Source organism: Haemaphysalis longicornis, unplaced genomic scaffold, assembly GCF_048455015.1.
Source record: "Haemaphysalis longicornis isolate Haplotype H1 unplaced genomic scaffold, Haemaphysalis longicornis Haplotype H1 scaffold_10, whole genome shotgun sequence".
NCBI lineage: Eukaryota > Metazoa > Arthropoda > Arachnida > Ixodida > Ixodidae > Haemaphysalis > Haemaphysalis longicornis.
The window spans coordinates 56,713,114-56,729,398 of NW_027526204.1; the positions used below are offsets into that span (position 1 = coordinate 56,713,114).

Here is a 16,285-nt window from a genome sequence, read left to right on the forward strand (position 1 = left end):
CTGTAAGATACAAAGCAAGTACACATTTGCAGGGTTCAGATTCCACATCAACCCAAAAGTGTCTACTTCTGAGTAGTGGTAACAAGAATTTGGCATTACAGTAATGGCCGTTTTGGCATTATGTATGTTAATCGTGACAACAGCAGTCACTTTTCGCAATCGGTGATCCTTTTAAGGTGCATGCCATCAAGGTTTTCAAAAAAGACCAGGAAAAACTGCATTTTGCACAGTCCTTGCGCCCTGCTAACTTGGTACACTGTGAGAATGTTTGCCCGAACAATATGCTTTTATTGGCCGCAAAACTGTTCTTAAATGGACCCTGTAACACTCTTTGAGCAGCGCAAGTAAACCTGTGCCACGTTTAGATTACACTGCCAGGAATACCTGAGCCAAATTTTACATGTGCACAGAAAGCGGTGAGCGTGCGAATCGTTGTGAAAGATTCAGAAAAACCAACCGCGCTCTCTTCACTTCTCATTATGCACCCCTGGCATGGCCTAAGCGACGTCTCTAAGGCCATGGCTGTCCGATCGGCTGTCACTGGTCAACTTTGCGGCTAATTTCTCCCATTTCCGCTGTCGTCAGCGCTATGTATGAGCCTCTTGTATGCCTGAACCTGTAGGCGCAGTTTTGCCATTTCTTTTGTGTTTTGATTGCGTGCATAGTTTGAGTGATGAGCTCAATACCTCCCTTTCAAAAGGAACACTCGACAACAAACATTTATTGCTTCAAAAAGGCCCCGCAGGTACCCGCCCGAGCGCGTGCTTGCGAGCAGGTACCCATGCCTGCTTTTTTGTGGCACCGGACCAGAAATAGGCCCCTCCACGTTGTGGAGGAAAGGAGAAAACTTCCCGGCCTGTGATATATCAAGGCCGCCGAAGAGAACGGCGTGAGCCGCCCCCCTCTCCGAGAGAAAGCTCACAGCTTTCGTCGCATTGTCCGCGGTCGAGTTGAGAGGGAAAGATTATGCGCAATTTCTCATCGCTCATAGTTTCGGTGATAGTGAACAGATTTTCATAATTCTTGCGGGAGGATATTGCTGAGACAATAGACTTTACCCCAAAATACATTTATAGTACTCGATGGTAAGTGTTGCAGGGTCCCTTTAAGCCGATCAGTTTCCCTTTAGCTTTTTCTAACGGTGTGTCTATGCAAGTTTGTTTAACCTGTCTTATTTCGCCCATTTTGGTTTTTTCCAATGACAGCGGGGAAATGCAGTTTGGAGAGAAGCTTTGTTCCTGCCTGCCCTGTCAACAGCGTAACAACCAAACAACTCACGTTGAACTGTGTCCAAACAAGATGCAGTTCATCTGCCCTGTTTGCAAGAAAGCCTTCCCTAGAAAACACAACCTTAACGTTCACATGAGAGCTCACACCGGCGAGCGCCCCTACGTTTGCACTATCTGTCAGAAGAGTTTCCGTAAACGAGATAGCCTTGTTTCTCATGAAAGATCTCATTCTGGCGAAAAGCCCTATGTGTGTGGTATGTGTCAAAAGAGTTTTACTCTCAAAACTGCCTTGCTTAGGCACGAAAGATCACACTCAGATGAGAAGACCCACAGGTGCAGCATTTGTCAGAAGGGGTTTAATGAAAGACGGAACCTAGTTTCGCATGAAAGATTGCACTCTGGTGAAAGGCCCTTCCTGTGCAGCATCTGTCAGAAGGGCTTTACTCGAAGAAGTCACCTGGTTAAGCATGAAACATTGCACTCTGGTGAGAGGCCCCATGTTTGTACCATCTGTGAGAAGAGTTTTACAAAAAAAGGTGACCTGGTCAGGCATGAAAGATTGCACTCAGGCGAGAGGCCCCATGTGTGTAGCATCTGTGAGAAGAGTTTTGCTAGAAAAAGTGACCTGGTTAAGCATGCGAGAGTGCACTCTGGTAAGAGGTCCCATGTTTGTACCATCTGTGAGAAGAGTTTTACTAAAAAAGGCGACCTGGTCAGGCATATAAGATCGCACTCAGGCGAGAGGCCCCATGTGTGTAGCATCTGTGAGAAGAGTTTTGCTAGAAAAAGTGACCTGGTTAAGCATGCGAGAGGGCACTCTGGTAAGAGGCCCCATGTGTGTAGTGTCTGTCAGCAGACCTTTACTCAAAAATCCTACCTTGTTGAGCATGAAAGATCCCACTCTTGAGAGAAGCCCTACCTGTGTAACATCTGTCACAAAGGCTTTACTGATCGCTGCAACCTAGTTATTCATGAAAGATTACACTCTGGTGGCAAGCCCTGTTCCCAGCTCCTGTCAGAAGAGCTTAATTTGTAGAAGCCATGGCTTAGTCATGAAAGATTGCACTTTGGTGAAAGCCCTAGTTGTAGCCCTGTGATTTTTGTGACCCTGTTCTCTGCTTCATTTGTCTAAACTTTCGCAACAAGACTTCATTACCCATAACAAACTGCACATTGCTCTAAAGCTCCATGTGTGTCATACCTGTTCCAAAAGGTCTACCTTGCAATAAAGTTTTATTATATAGTTGCATTCTTGTAAAATGCTGTATTTTGTCTCTTATGCCACATTTTCAATTAAGTGCGCTTGGTATATCAGGAGATTTCTAGCATGAAAAAAATTCCATGACTGCAGCTTATTTCAAACGTGTTTTGTTTCAAAAACAACAGCTTCTGAGCCAGTGTTACTATTATGCCAGTGTTACTGGAATCTACCAAAGAAAGCTTCCCTCACCAACATCCACTTGTCAAAGTGCATACTAGCACAAAGCCTTTGAATCATGTCTCGAAAACAGTTGCCTAACAGAAACTTGCTAGTTGCAATTGATTTGTCCACACTGACAAAACAAATAATTGCAGATAGTGTGCAATGGCACACAAATTGCAATACAAATGTGATCGCATATTGAGAGAAAGCCAATGTGCTCTTTATGTGGCAAAATCATCACTAAAAATATGCCTCGGCCTTACGCGCAATGGAACAATTATTCGAAGCCTGAAGGCTGAAATATCTCTGGAAGGGTTTATTTAGAAACTGGAGGTATATCATTTAAGGATACACGCTTGTGATAATTAGCACAATATCATTTGTTTGGCTATAAAACCGTCACTAATAAAGTTTCGGCTAAGCGTGAATAAATGGGCTCCCGGAACACTTTTTAAACGCAAAATTTGCATACCAATTTACTAGAAAAACCTTGAGCTTGTCATAATAAAGTGTAGATGCTGGTGAAAAGTTTCCTACACCTGTTCAAGAGGTTTTTGAATGGACGCCTGGTTAGGTCAGACAAACCACACCTGTGCAAAAGGAAACGTGAAACTGAAAACAGTTCTTCGTTGTTAGTCTGTTTCTGTGCATGAAATGTGGGTGGTATTTGTTAAGTGTTTAGTCTCTGAGATGCATATTTTGATTTTGATTGATTGTGAGGTAGAACTTGGGGAAGCTACGCAGGTTAGGAGGAGTGTTGTGGTAGGCTCCGGAGTAATTTTGACCATTTGGGGATCTTTAATGTGCACCTTAATCTCGAACACTGCCGTTTTTGCTTTTCGCCGCGACCACAGAAGCGTCCGCCGTGGCCAGGAATCAACCTATGTCCTTGGTATTGCCCATCAACGCTTCGTATAAGTTCGTATTGCCCATCAACGCTTTGTTGAAGGTATTGCTAGTAGAGCGGTCAGAGAGCCGAAGCTATTCTGGGTGTACATTAACTCCCAGCGGAGGCAGTCTCAGTGCCCATCCTTTGTCATCAATGGTGACAGACCACGATCTCACAATCCCTCATCGCTGAAGCATTTAGCCAGCATTTTTCCTCAGTCCAACCTGCGGGACTTGTCTCACCAGAAATGCCTACCCCACAAATAACCCCGGAAGACGTCTTAGATGCAGTTTAACCTTTTTCAAAGTCCTGGTCCCGACAGCATCCACCCATTGATATTCAAATCTGCAGCTGAGTCCATGGTCCACTTCCTGTGCTCACTGTTCCAAAAAATTCTGGACTCCGGTGTAGCCCGGCCGATGCATGGAGGATAGCCCAGGTCTCACCTGCGCACAAAGGTCACGCTCGAAGGTACGACAGACAATGGAGTCCATTGTCTGTCGTACCTTCGAGCGTGTTTTAAATGCGAAAATTCAGCACCTAGAGGGGCATGGACTCTTGTCCCCGGCCCAGCATGGCTTTCGCCGCAACCGCAGTTGTGAGACTGCGCTTGGCGCCCTGGTGCACACAGTAAGTGCCCATCTTGATGAGCGTACCCTATGTGAGCTCGTACAGCTGGACCTGTCTCGAGCTTTTGACCGCCTACCACACGCAACCCTCCTGTTGCATTGAAATGAAGGGGATCCAGGTGGCTCTCATGGATCTCGTCATTCATAAGTATCCACACCCAGCGTGTCATCTACAGGGGCGCGACCTATTCCAGCACGGCAGTCCTCGCGGGTGTACCACAGGGAAGTGTACTTGGGCCAACACTTCACAATCTACATTGACCATTTCTTTACGCTGATGACATTACGCTGCTCCAACCCATCCACCGACCTGCTGACTACACCTTCCTTCAGGCTGACCTTGACGTGTGTCACCGCTGGACTGAAGAACACCAACTCCCTGTAAACACCGCCAAATCGTCCACAATGACATTCACTGCGTCGCCCTCGTGAAGTCCCAGTGCTCACTCTTGGAGGCCGCGAACTTAGGCGAGTGATATCAACAACTGTTCTCGGTGTTGAACTTGACTCGCGCCTATCCTTTAATTGCTCCTCACGTCCACCGCACTGTGGCCAGATCCCGCCGCATGCTTGGCTTTGTCACGCGCAGCACTGTTGGCATGCCCCCCACGGCGTTTCGGCAGCTGTACACTGCCCTAGTCCTGCCTGTCATGGAGTACTGCTCTGCCATCTGGTTGTACTCTGCTGCCCTTCAAGCTCACCTTGCCAGTGTGCAACGACGTGCGGCAGCACGCCGAAAAGCCAGCGCCTGTCCTACACACAAATGCAGACTGCCGCCCTGCTGCAATTTTCATCCTGGCAGCCCTTTATGTCTCGAATCTAGGCTGCCACCATCCGCCGCCTATGCCGTCTCTTTGGTCCCGGACACCATACCCTTGGGTGCGCCACGCCTCAACCACCGCACTAAGCGCCTTGAGCCCCTTCTGACCCGAACGGAGAGACATATGGTTCCTCATGGCTTCCCCGTGCTGTTGCGCTGTGGCGACAGCTTCCAGCAGAACTCGCCGGAACATTCCCACCCGACAATGACATCAGACTAGGCTGCACAGCGCCTGAAGTAGCCACTGGACTACCTGGTCATCGCCCCACATTTTCCCTTACTCTGATCTGCATTCTGTATTTATTCTCTGCCATGCCATTCCGCCCTCTTTTCTTCCTCCCACTTTCTCTCCCCACTTTTTCCCCCTCACTTCTCCCAGCTCCCATTTTTCTAGTCCACTTTGAACTGTAATTTGGGTCCCAGGTTGAGTACGCAAGCCTGACTGGTATGGGCAATTCTGCCTTTTGCGGCCCTGTACGCCTGGTTCTACCCACCATGAGTACAAATAAGGTATTATTATTATTATTATTGTTAAAGGATTTTGCGAAAAGGGTGAGATTGCTGCTAACCCCAAGAGTCCTTCTGAGGAGGAAGTGCTTTCGTACTTTTTCACTCGTCGTGTTTTTGTAAATGTCAAAAAGTGATCACCGTAGTTGAAGAAGTAGCAATTTAATTTTTTTTGTCATCGAGATTGAACACTGCAGTACTCAAATGCAAACTTTTTCTATTGCATTTGCAGTTCAGACTTGTTTCTTGTGCCTTAAAAAAAAATAAAGTGCCCTCCTAGTTGCAGACTTAATCCATTTTTTTATTTGCTTTCAGTAAAATGTTGGCAGTCCAAATATGTACATGAAAGAGATTCTGCGCGTCAGAACTGAACAATTTGTTTCTTCTACTAGTTGCAGTGAAAGGCTGCAGTCGGAGATGCAGACCCGTTAGTGTGCGTTCGGCTTTAAAAAAATGGTGGTTTTCGACCTTTGTGTGTTTATGCAAACGGTGATGCTATCTTCTTTGTATTCTGTCCAAAATAACGTCGAGTACAGAATGGGAAGCGTGGAGTATCGGGAGCGAAAGATGCGTGACGTTCAGGAATGCACAGGTTATGCGTATCGGAACAGAGCGCTTCGAAGAGCTCAGTGAGTTGCGAAGTATATTCCACTTCAAGCCACTGGCGTGCTTAGTAAAATTACACTTGCGCGTGCGGCGAACTTCTGCTGGTTTGCGCGTCCGCCGCGCGCAGAGTCGTAGAGCAGGCGGCCAGGCGGGCGTCGAACTACGGGAAGCAGCGCAACCGTGCGCCAGGCATGAACGGGCGCATCGCTTTTTACCGGCCCTTGGCATCACCTCCCCCTTCTAGCCACCACAACCCAATGAAGTTGAACGGTTGAACCACAGAACAGGGATTGAACGACGCTCGAACATTCGTGTCGAACATGAACGTTCGCTATGCGACAGACGTCAATATAGAGTAAAGTTATTTAACCGCCGGTCAACATCGGACATACGCATGCAGCGCCGCTACCCCACGACGGCGCTCCACCACACAGCAACAAAAGTGAGAGAAGGGCGGGCGTCAAACTGCAAGTTGACACAGGCAGCGTCCTTTGCTGAAATTCCAAGTAGCAGTCGTGTTTCTTCGTTGTCCTGTGCATCGCGTTGTTTTGTGCGGCATTTTAATGCTGACGATCACGCGTGTGTAACAGTGGTTGCGTGAAGAAACGCAGTTCAGGAAAGTAGCTTGCGTTCAGTCAGCCGCGCCCGAACGAATCGCTGCGTGTGCCTGCCTGCCTGCCAAAACGCCCGGGGTTCCAGATGCCGTCGCCGAAACCAGGACACCTCCGCAGGACTTTCAGCTTCTGAAAAGGCGTCCGACTTCGCTCGTGGTACTTGCTGTGCCTCTTGCCTTGAGGTATGTGTCCTCAACCCCTTTGGGGCCACCCTCTGTCCGCAGTTGTTTCACAGCCAAGCTGTATATGCCTCGGTTTCCGCACATGCGCTCCCTGCACTGGACAGACGCTGCTGTGAGCGCAGCCCTTCTCCTAATAAAGCTGCCTGTCGCGCAGGCTAGGGCAGCTAGGGCATCGATAAAGGAGTGGCGATTTATGGCCCAGTTATCACCCGCTTCCTCCACGGTCCTGTACCAATGTTCTACGTTGCTGAATCCGAAGCAGTGCGCTAAGAACGAGAGCCGTAATGAAGCATGTGTCGTGAGAAATTTTTTACCGATCCCGCCCCCCAAGTGCAATGTCTTTTCATCTTTGAGCCCAATTATTCGTTAAAAGCGCGAAGAAAGTTTGATAGAACGGCTGGGAAACAGCCCCGTTGCGGAAAGTGGCACCAGCGCTAGTGGCAAGTGTGAACAGCTAGCGCCTCATCCCGCGTCACGTACCAGCCTACCGTAGCGCGGCGTGCACAGCGAGCGGCAGCCGGCAGCAAAAACCATTTGTAAATTCCCTTTCTTGGTCACATCTGATGTGCCGTGGCGGCGTTGCTGAGATGAATACGAAGCAGCACGTGTGGAGAAACTTCCCCTTCATCTGTAGCATATAGTTTTCCCGGAAAGTGTTTTGTGTTTATCTGAGCGCTCTGTGAATGTCGAAAGACGCGCGCGCAATATTTTTTTTTTTTTGCCCGAGATGTCGCAGGGAGGGAAAATGGCAACACGGGAGGTACAAGGCTTGTGCTTTCGTGGTCCCCAAGTTACCTCGGGATTGGTAGTGAAAGGGTTAAAGCTAGAGGCAAACACAAACGAATAATTACATACATGTCTCGTAAACCTGTGCAACATTTAAATTGGTGGAACACATTTTAATCAGCAACCTTCAAGATAGCAACTTTTTCTCGACCACAACATGCTTTCTCTGCTACTAAAATTCAATAATGAACTAGCTGCCTCCACTGACCACGAATACCAGGTGTACTGTGTATCTTTAGTTTTTCAGAATGCTGTGTCTAAAGGTACGTCTACCCGCAAAATTTCTTCAAGATACGTCGGACGTACCCGCAAGATTTCTTAAAGATACATCGGACGTACCCGCAAGATTTTTTAAAGATACTTCGGATGTATCCGCGAAACTTTTTTAATGCTGTATTCGGGTGGTCGCTCTGATACTTCGACTCGGAGTACGCTGATGCGCTGCTTCCCTCAAACTTGAGCAAAAGTCACCGCTCCTCAACCGAACGCGTACCTGATCTTGGAGCAGCACGCGACCGTGGCGCCGCGGCGCGGCCAACACGGCAACTGCAAACAGCTTGGAATGGTGGCCTACAGATCGGACGCGTTAGCTCCAAGCCAAAGTTGCGAACGTATTCCTGCACTGTGAACACAGGAAGCAGTGCGGCAAACAGTTCGTCGAACTTTGTTGTGTAAACGTGCGAGTCGTCATCATCTCAGCTGCCGTCCTCCGCGGCGTCGATTTCGAGCTGCCGAAGCAGTGGAGACACGGTTCCCCTACACTCAATAGGCGTCTCCATTTCGACATGATGCGGAGGTGCCTTCAGTAATAGCACAAGAAGCAGAAATGTCGAAATACTCTCACAACAAACGGCTGGCTAGGCGTCAGCAAACGCCAGCGACTAGGCAGGGGAGTATGGGCGAGCGAGGCAAGCTGCGGCGGCCAGGGTCACGTGACCCGATCGCCTCCAGATTTCGGCGGCGCTCCCACTTCGGAGTCAGAGCAGTTGGAGATGCTCGGAGTGGAGGACAACACTGAAACGACCAACCGAACATACGTCGAGCGCTCGATTTCGACCACCTGAACACGGAGTCGCTTTTCGGAGTGCTCCGAGCGCTCTAAAACGACCACCCGAATACAGCATAAGTATGTCGGTGTATTCAGTTTCACTCGGACATCTGAGCCACCTTAAGGCCCAACCACATGCAGCGTACTTTCAGCGTTTTCTCGTGCGTCGCCAGAAATGCATGGCGACGCCAGCTGACGCCCGAGCGACGCCAATGTCTACGCTCACCAGATATCGGCGTCGACGCAGCACGAGACAGCATCGGAAAGCGGGCGGCAGCGTCCGTCTTTTAACGTGTTTTCGGGTCGTTCCTTTCAGCAGAAAACAATCAGTTTCTTTTTAACTTACGGTAATCGGTTGCCTTGAGGCAAATTGAAAGCTATTTCTGTTCGCAAGCGCTCATCCATTTGTGGCTTGTTCGGCTTTCATCGGGGAGATCGGGGATCTGCGATAGCTTTGTGTGAGTTAAATGAGGGAGCTCTGGTTACATCGCGTTCAGTATTAGCATAATGTGGCTTGTCTGCAAGATACGTGCGTGACGAGCAAGCGTTATCAACGCCAGAATTCTAGCAGCGCATTCCATTCCATTCGTAGCTCCCGTGGCTTGCGCAGGGGAGACAGGGTATGTGCGATAGCTTTTTTTGACTCAAATAAGGGAGCTGTGGTTACATCGCTTGTAGCACTAGCATTATTGTCCTCGGCTCCAAGATCGGTGCGCAAGAAAACAAGCGTTACCACTGCTCAAATCTCTCAAATACGACCAAAAGAAAGCACACCCGACACTATTCGTGGGCAGCCTCGGTTGGTACACCAAATTCTTTGAGGCACCTCGTCTCCTCGCGTGGTCGAGCGGTTGAGAGCCGACCTTCTGTTTTGAAAGTCCGTGGTTCGAATCCTGGCAAAGCCCCGGTATTTTTTTTCTTTCTTTTTGCGGCGAGGGTTTGATCAGTTTTTTTTTTGTGACAGGGTACAGACAGGGTGCCATAGTACCTTGTCTTTCAACCAACAAATGACGTTCGACGGTAACCTCAGTATCAAGGCAGCGCTGAAATTTGTTTTGCTTGAATTCACGAACCTGCAGTCGGTGCGCAACATGAAGGTTAAACCAAGTAGCAAGTAAAGCAGTTGTGCGAAGTGCGTCTTCATTTATCATTCTATCTTATTTTGTTCTGATTTGACCGTGATGGCTCGAGATACACTTCGCAGCATTTAAATATTTGCCCGCCAACATACTTAACAATAAATAAAGACTCCAAGTGGTTTTTTTTTTTGGCTAAAGCTAGGGTCTCAATAATTGCAGTTCAAGAAGTGACAATAACTGCTCATAAATGACTTCAACAGGGTGGCATATGTGTCCAGCAACGCTCGCCGACGCAGCGACTGGTGCGTGACTTCGCCGTTGTCATGCGGTTACTCGCCCTCTCCTGCGGGCCCGCGCGTTGACACCGAACGACGCGGACGCTTGCACGAAGTGTTATTTCGCGTCCATGTTGAAACATATGAGGGGGAAAAAAAGAAATACTTGCATCGCACATGATTTTGTTTCCCTCTTGCCGTAACCCGTAGTGGTCCGCATTCGATCTCTGACCTCGGCGAAGGCTCTAACCGCCCCTTCAAATAAGGTCCAACTAGAGAACACGAGGAAAAAAATACATTCTGCAGGTTAAGCATCGTTAGGTTCTTGGCTTATACAGCAAACGCGTGATCGTTTTGCCGTCGATACTTCGAGATAACCACGCTAGTTTCGAGCAACGCCGCTTTCAAGCCACTCTGGGCACTGTACGTCCGACGTATCTTTAAGAAATCTTGCGGATACGTCTGACGTATCTTTAATGAATAAAGCTCCGTACAGGTTTTTTTTTTGCAATCAAAACCGGCATTCATGAAACCAGCTGATCAGACGCCATTTGCTGTTGTGTAAAGGTAACTTACCAGTGTTGTATTCGCGGGTTCAGATCTCATGATGTAGTAGTTGTTTTTTTTTTTTAAGTTGCTGGAGTGTTTTAATAGCTATATTTCCCGCCTGTTTTACAATTCACGCGGTGAGAGCAGTCGGTATTTATTTTTACTCAAACGGCCGAACCGCTACCGTTCACTGAAGCCAGGGCCAACGCAGCCGTCATTAAAGTTACGTACGATCAGCAGCAATCGTTAATAATGATTAACAACTAACAGTGACTCTGGCCAGTCAGTGGTCGGAAGCGGTTTGGCTGGTTGGGTGAAAATCAAAAAAGACTGCTGTCACCACGCATCAGTTATGTTTCCTCTGGATGGAACTTTAGTGACAGTTGACATTAAAGGGCCCGGATAAGCTCACTAATCAGAGGTTCGAGTGAAACTGACATACTTTAAAAATTACAAATATGTAGCGCAGAAGATGAGAGACACAGACAAGTAGAGGTGGCCAAATGGGTCTCTTGGGACTCCATTTCTACAAAAACAGTTGTAGCCAGGTTGATAAAGGCCGGAGTAATCCGGTCCGCGAGTGGTAACGATGTTGGCGAAGATGACATCAGAGAGTCGGAGGACGACAGTGATGCACCGGTGGAACTCCCACTGAAGATACTGAATTATTTGTTAGCGAGTCTGAGGAAAAAGATTTCGATGGTTTTGCCTAAACGCCGTCCGTAAGTACATGTCATCTGTGTGTATCCATAAACCACTTTTGAGAAGTAGTTATGTCCAGACTTTGGATGTTATATGCCCGTGTCTAGCCCTGCTTACAGGGGGATGCATTACAAGGTGGCGGCCGCCACAACCATGTACTTTCACCGCACTTTCTAACGATCTGATTCACTATGAGTTTACCTAATTAACAAGTGCGTCTTATATACCTGTGCGTCTTATACAACGGTGCGACTTATATACAGTTTTTTTTTTGAAAAACTGTCATTTTGAGGGGGGTGCGACTTATAGACCGGAAAATACAGTACTTCATATTTGTTTGGTGCCACCGGCCTAAATAAAGACATACATCAGAGATTGGAACTGTGTGTCCTGCCACATAGAGCACTCCCTTAATGTTTGCTAATAGTGATGCGAGGTAGACCGGTCTTTATAGAGGTGCTTTTACAGTACCTAGCTGGCGGTTACCAGAGGCACGGTAGAGGGTAGCGCTGCGCAAGTGAAGGACTGAACCTCACGCACGTCCTTCTCAGTGTCTTCATCTTCTCATCTTGATGGTGATCCCACTCACAGCGCATGTAGCGTACTCTTTACAGCGAGTGTATCAAATGTCTCGTAACAATAGCAATGTTAAATAAATACCAATTTAAGCTTTTCCTTTCCAAAGACCACACATGAATCAAACAACCCATCTGATGATGCTGAATATAAATGTGAAAATTTTTATCACGATTTTTGTTCATGTCGGTGATGTCAATTTCTTTGTGTGCTTCCTTTTTTTTTCCTGGGTACAACTTCTTTTGCTGACATTTGCAGGAATCTGTACACACAGAATGGATTCAGTATTTTGTTTGTATTTTTTTAAGGTTTCATCCTCTACCATTTCTTAACCCCCCATTTCAGCCTTCTAAATTGGGTGTCGTGGATATTTAAAAAAATAAAATAACAGATATATTTTGCATTGCACAAAAGCTATTCTGCTGAGCCTTTTATCTGGTTGCTTAAGGCATGCCTGGTGGGCTGAATTGTATGCAAGCCATTTTTCTTTATGTAAAATTCTAATTGGTTTTTTGCAGGTCTCTTTAGTGTTTACTGTGAATTTACTGTTGGTTCTGCTTTTTCTTTTCAGGAGATACTGCAACACCCACATCAAGCATGGCACATGCAACATCATCAATGTCTGATAATTACATCGTGACAATACCTACATATGCAGCGCACAACCGGAATGTATCCTGCAGAAGCCAAAAAACACAGGCAGCCATTACCTCCAATGCCATAGGTACTGTTCTACTCAACTGGTACTCTCTAAGTGTTACTGGGTGTGAATTTTCTTTTCAGGTACACAGTGCGGTCTTATATTGTTCAAGAGTGCAAGCTCTCAAACGGCAGCAGAAATTCCAGGTTAGAGTTTGGTGTTTTCTTGCATCTATAAATCTAGTATAGTGCAGTCAGCCAACTCACACAAAATGTATTGTTTGTCACGTGCACTGGGAATAATTTTTTTAATCAATTTTGTTTGTTTGCACATAGCACCTAGCACATAGCATTTGGAAGATATGGTGATTCTTTCATATGGGATTCTGAAAGAACACTGGAGGGAGTGGTAAACATTGCCTAAATACCTTAGTAGACTAAAGTATAGAATATATAGGCCCCCTTATAAGGTGTTCTGCTACATTTAGTGCATTTTTTTATGGATGGACTCACTCATGCACTCCTTGTAATATGACTGGTAGAATGGCAAAAAATGTAAGGAAAACAAATTGTGTGATGACAGTTGCCGAAGTTTTTCAAAAAAAAAATTGAATTAAACTCAACCGAAGTTTTTGCTTTAAAATTTTTGCCCCCTCTCCCATCAAGTTGAAATTACCGGCAAAGTAGAGGGGGTGCGCTATCCCGGAACGACACCAAAATTCAAGGCGGCGGCGACAATTGTTTTTACGGAAAAAAAACGCAGTGTGCGTGGTTTTAAACTTTTATTAGGAAGATGAACTTTATTACGCAAAACATGACTTACCGTGAAATTCCGAGCAAGCACCCCTCCCCCCCCACAAAGTTGGAATTACCGGCAAAGTGGAGGGGGGAGGGGGGCGCTATCCTGGAAGGGCACCGAAATTCAAGATGGCGGTGACAATTGTTTTTACAAAAAAACCCATTGCGCGTGGTTTTAAACTTTTATTAGGAAGATGAACTTTATTACGCAAAAGATGTTATGGTTAGATACTTTGGAAACCATTAACAGCAAAAAAAAGAAGTTCACAGCACCCTGCTGCCCCAGTCTTTGGGTGCCACGGCTTGATCTTACTGCTGTTCGTCACTTTCGAAACCATCGAAAGACTCCTCAGAGTCTGTAGCAAAAAAAAGTTTGCCGCACTTGGTTTCCAGTCCACCCTGGCCTTTTGCTACCACGGTTCCGACATCTGCCAGCCCGCCATGCAGGTTGCCGTCCTCGGAGCCATCGAGTGTGTTTGCAATGCCGCACCCCTTGAAGGAGCCTGCCACTGTTTCCTCTGGGACAGCAGCCCACACCTTGGCAACGAAATCAAGAACCTGCTGCCGCGACAGCTTCTTAAAGTTGCCTTTTGGCGTCCTCTCTTCCTTGCACATGTATTCCTCCCACAAGTGCCGCAGGGTGGACTTAAACGGCTTATTCCAGTATACGTCAGCCGGCTACAGGTTGCTGGTTCACCCTGCAAGCACGTAGAGCACGTCGGTATCATGCTCTTTGAAACCGGTTCTTGCAGCTTCAGTTTTGTGGATGGTTACCTGTTTGAGTACCAGTAACCGCCACACATCATCGACGTTTGGGCCCCAAACTCTTCAGAGCCTTTCCTGCAGCTTTTCCAAAGTCATCCACCTGTTAGTGGCGGTGAGACGAACATTTGCTACGAGTGAAAAAAAAAGTCAGCATTGTGTTAGAACGAACTCGGCAATATCGCTACTCCTCCCGTCCATAAAAAAATGAAATTATTCTCACCTGGTATGTGAAGACAGGTAAAAGACTTAGCTGGAATTTTTCCGCTTGGTTCCTTGAAGATCACGAACGCTGGGAGCTTGTGGTCGGAGGTGCGTGCAGCTAGGGTGACCCTGAAGCCTCGCAGGGCACATCCAGTGTTCGCGATGCGAATGGTACTTTTGTCGACCACGTTGTTCGTCCTGTTGGTGGGGTTGTCGATGCGCACCATCGTCTGATCCATATTGGCGATGTTGTAGAGCGTGTAGTCGTTTCGCCATCGCAGGGAGTTCATGAAAGTCCGGAAGGCGCTTGCTGCCTCCGCAGATTCCTCGGGCGTTCTTTGGCTCTCGTTCATGACGCGGCGCATCACAACGCCGAACCGCTGCTTCCACGTGCTTATGCTAATAAGTTTCCCAACTGCATGTTGTTTGCTTGTTTCACCAGCTCTTCAGACAGCAGCAGCCAGTTGCTAACGGTGCGTCCCACGCTTTTTTCGCACTCTAAGAACTTCAACAGCGCATCGTCCATGCACTCGCTGAACACTGGTCCGCCGTTGCTTAGCTTCCGTTGAAGTTTTGCTTTTCCGAAGTTTTGCTGCAGGAGATTGTCGAAATTTTTCTCCCATTCCCGTATGTGCTTTCGGTTGAGCTTGAACTGTCAAGAGGTCTGGTGCATGTTTTTCCCGTGCTCTCAGTGCCATCAGATCACCTCGATTTTCTTTGCAGCTGCGTAGGAATCCATGATCTATCACCGCCAAAACAAAGAAACAAATGGTCCAAACCATTCGGGATGCAAAGTTGAGGTAGGATTGGATTTGATTGGATTCTTAGACTGGATCCGGCAAGCCAGTATTGCCTTGGCGCGGTGCGTGATAACTGCGTGGAGGGATGGGGTGGGGGGGGGGCACTTTTCCGGAACGGCACGGAAATTTGAAATTAGCACTGAAGTGGGGGGGAAGGTGCACTTGCACGGGTGGGGGTGCTTGCTCGGAATTTTACGGTATATGCAGCGTTCATACGAGTCTGACGGCCTTTATTGCCTGGAAGGATTTGGTTCCTTCATGACAGGCATACACTTTTCCATTGTGTTTGTGTAGTAGAGGAAAGTGCAGGGGTGAGACAACTGCACATATTGCGCAGTTTTGATACAAGTTGTTTTCCCATGCCAGGCTGCTCCAAGCTTGAAAATTGCAAAAACTGCACCAAACTTTTCCAAAAGTCTGAGATCCAAAGATGTTAATGCTCCCGTCAGTTTCAGTGTAGAAAAATGCGGCGTAATTTTCCAGCACCTCCAAGGTCCTGCTGTTTCTACAGGTTTATTTGATTGGTCATTTAATAAAAAACGCAGAAAATTGTCCCCGAGATGTTACTGGCCGATAGAATCTTGGTGTGGTGGAGATTTGAAAACATGAACTTCGGGAGAAGCAGTTTCTCATGGTTCCGGCAGAGTGCTCTTCGCTTATTTCTACTGTGGTTTTGGTTATGGAGGGGGCTGGGTTTACATTTAGTCATTTGATCTGTTGCGGGATGTTTCGCAGCTCGAAAGATGGGAGTGCATCAAAAACAACAGGGTGCCTGCAAATTCGCCGTGTTTTGGCCTTCAGCCTGAGGCACGGTGCGTCCTGAAGTCAGATTTCTGACTCATCGCGGTGTTGTAAAATGCTGAGTTATTGCTGCCGTTGACAACAAGCTTGCGAGCAACGGGAATGGGATAATCGACACTGCAGAAGTGGTGGCGCAGGCTACATCGCCGCAAAATGTTCCAGCAGTGTCCGATAGAGGATGTGCTGTTATTGCACGCAAGTAATAGTGGTTCATCTATCTGAAGTGAAATTTAATGCCAAAAGGGATGAGGCTAAACATACCAACGTTACTTATTCTACGATCGTAGTGATTGTGCATCTTGGGGGTATGTATGGGAATGCTGGTGGGGTGTGACGACTGTCACCTCACTTTGCGCAACTTTTGCCG

The 16,285-nt window shown here is 47.4% G+C and overlaps 1 protein-coding gene across 9 annotated transcripts in view; it reads left to right on the top strand.

Moving 5' to 3' along the window:
- LOC144158576 (uncharacterized) overlaps positions 1-16,285 on the top strand; it is a 58,690-nt gene that overhangs the window by 31,782 nt on the left and 10,623 nt on the right. For 3 of the 9 annotated variants that reach the window (XM_077689553.1, XM_077689549.1, XM_077689550.1), the window contains 2 exons: positions 12,486-12,638; positions 12,698-12,760. The exons of 2 other annotated variants lie outside the window; for them this stretch is intronic. In XM_077689553.1, coding sequence (XP_077545679.1) covers positions 12,486-12,540 — 55 coding nt within the window. In that variant the 3' untranslated portion in view covers positions 12,541-12,638; positions 12,698-12,760. Of the gene's footprint in view, positions 1-1,205; positions 2,479-6,464; positions 6,900-12,485; positions 12,639-12,697; positions 12,761-16,285 lie in introns of those variants that run through there. 4 more of the 9 variants (XM_077689554.1, XM_077689551.1, XM_077689552.1 and 1 more) reach the window with 3 other exon arrangements.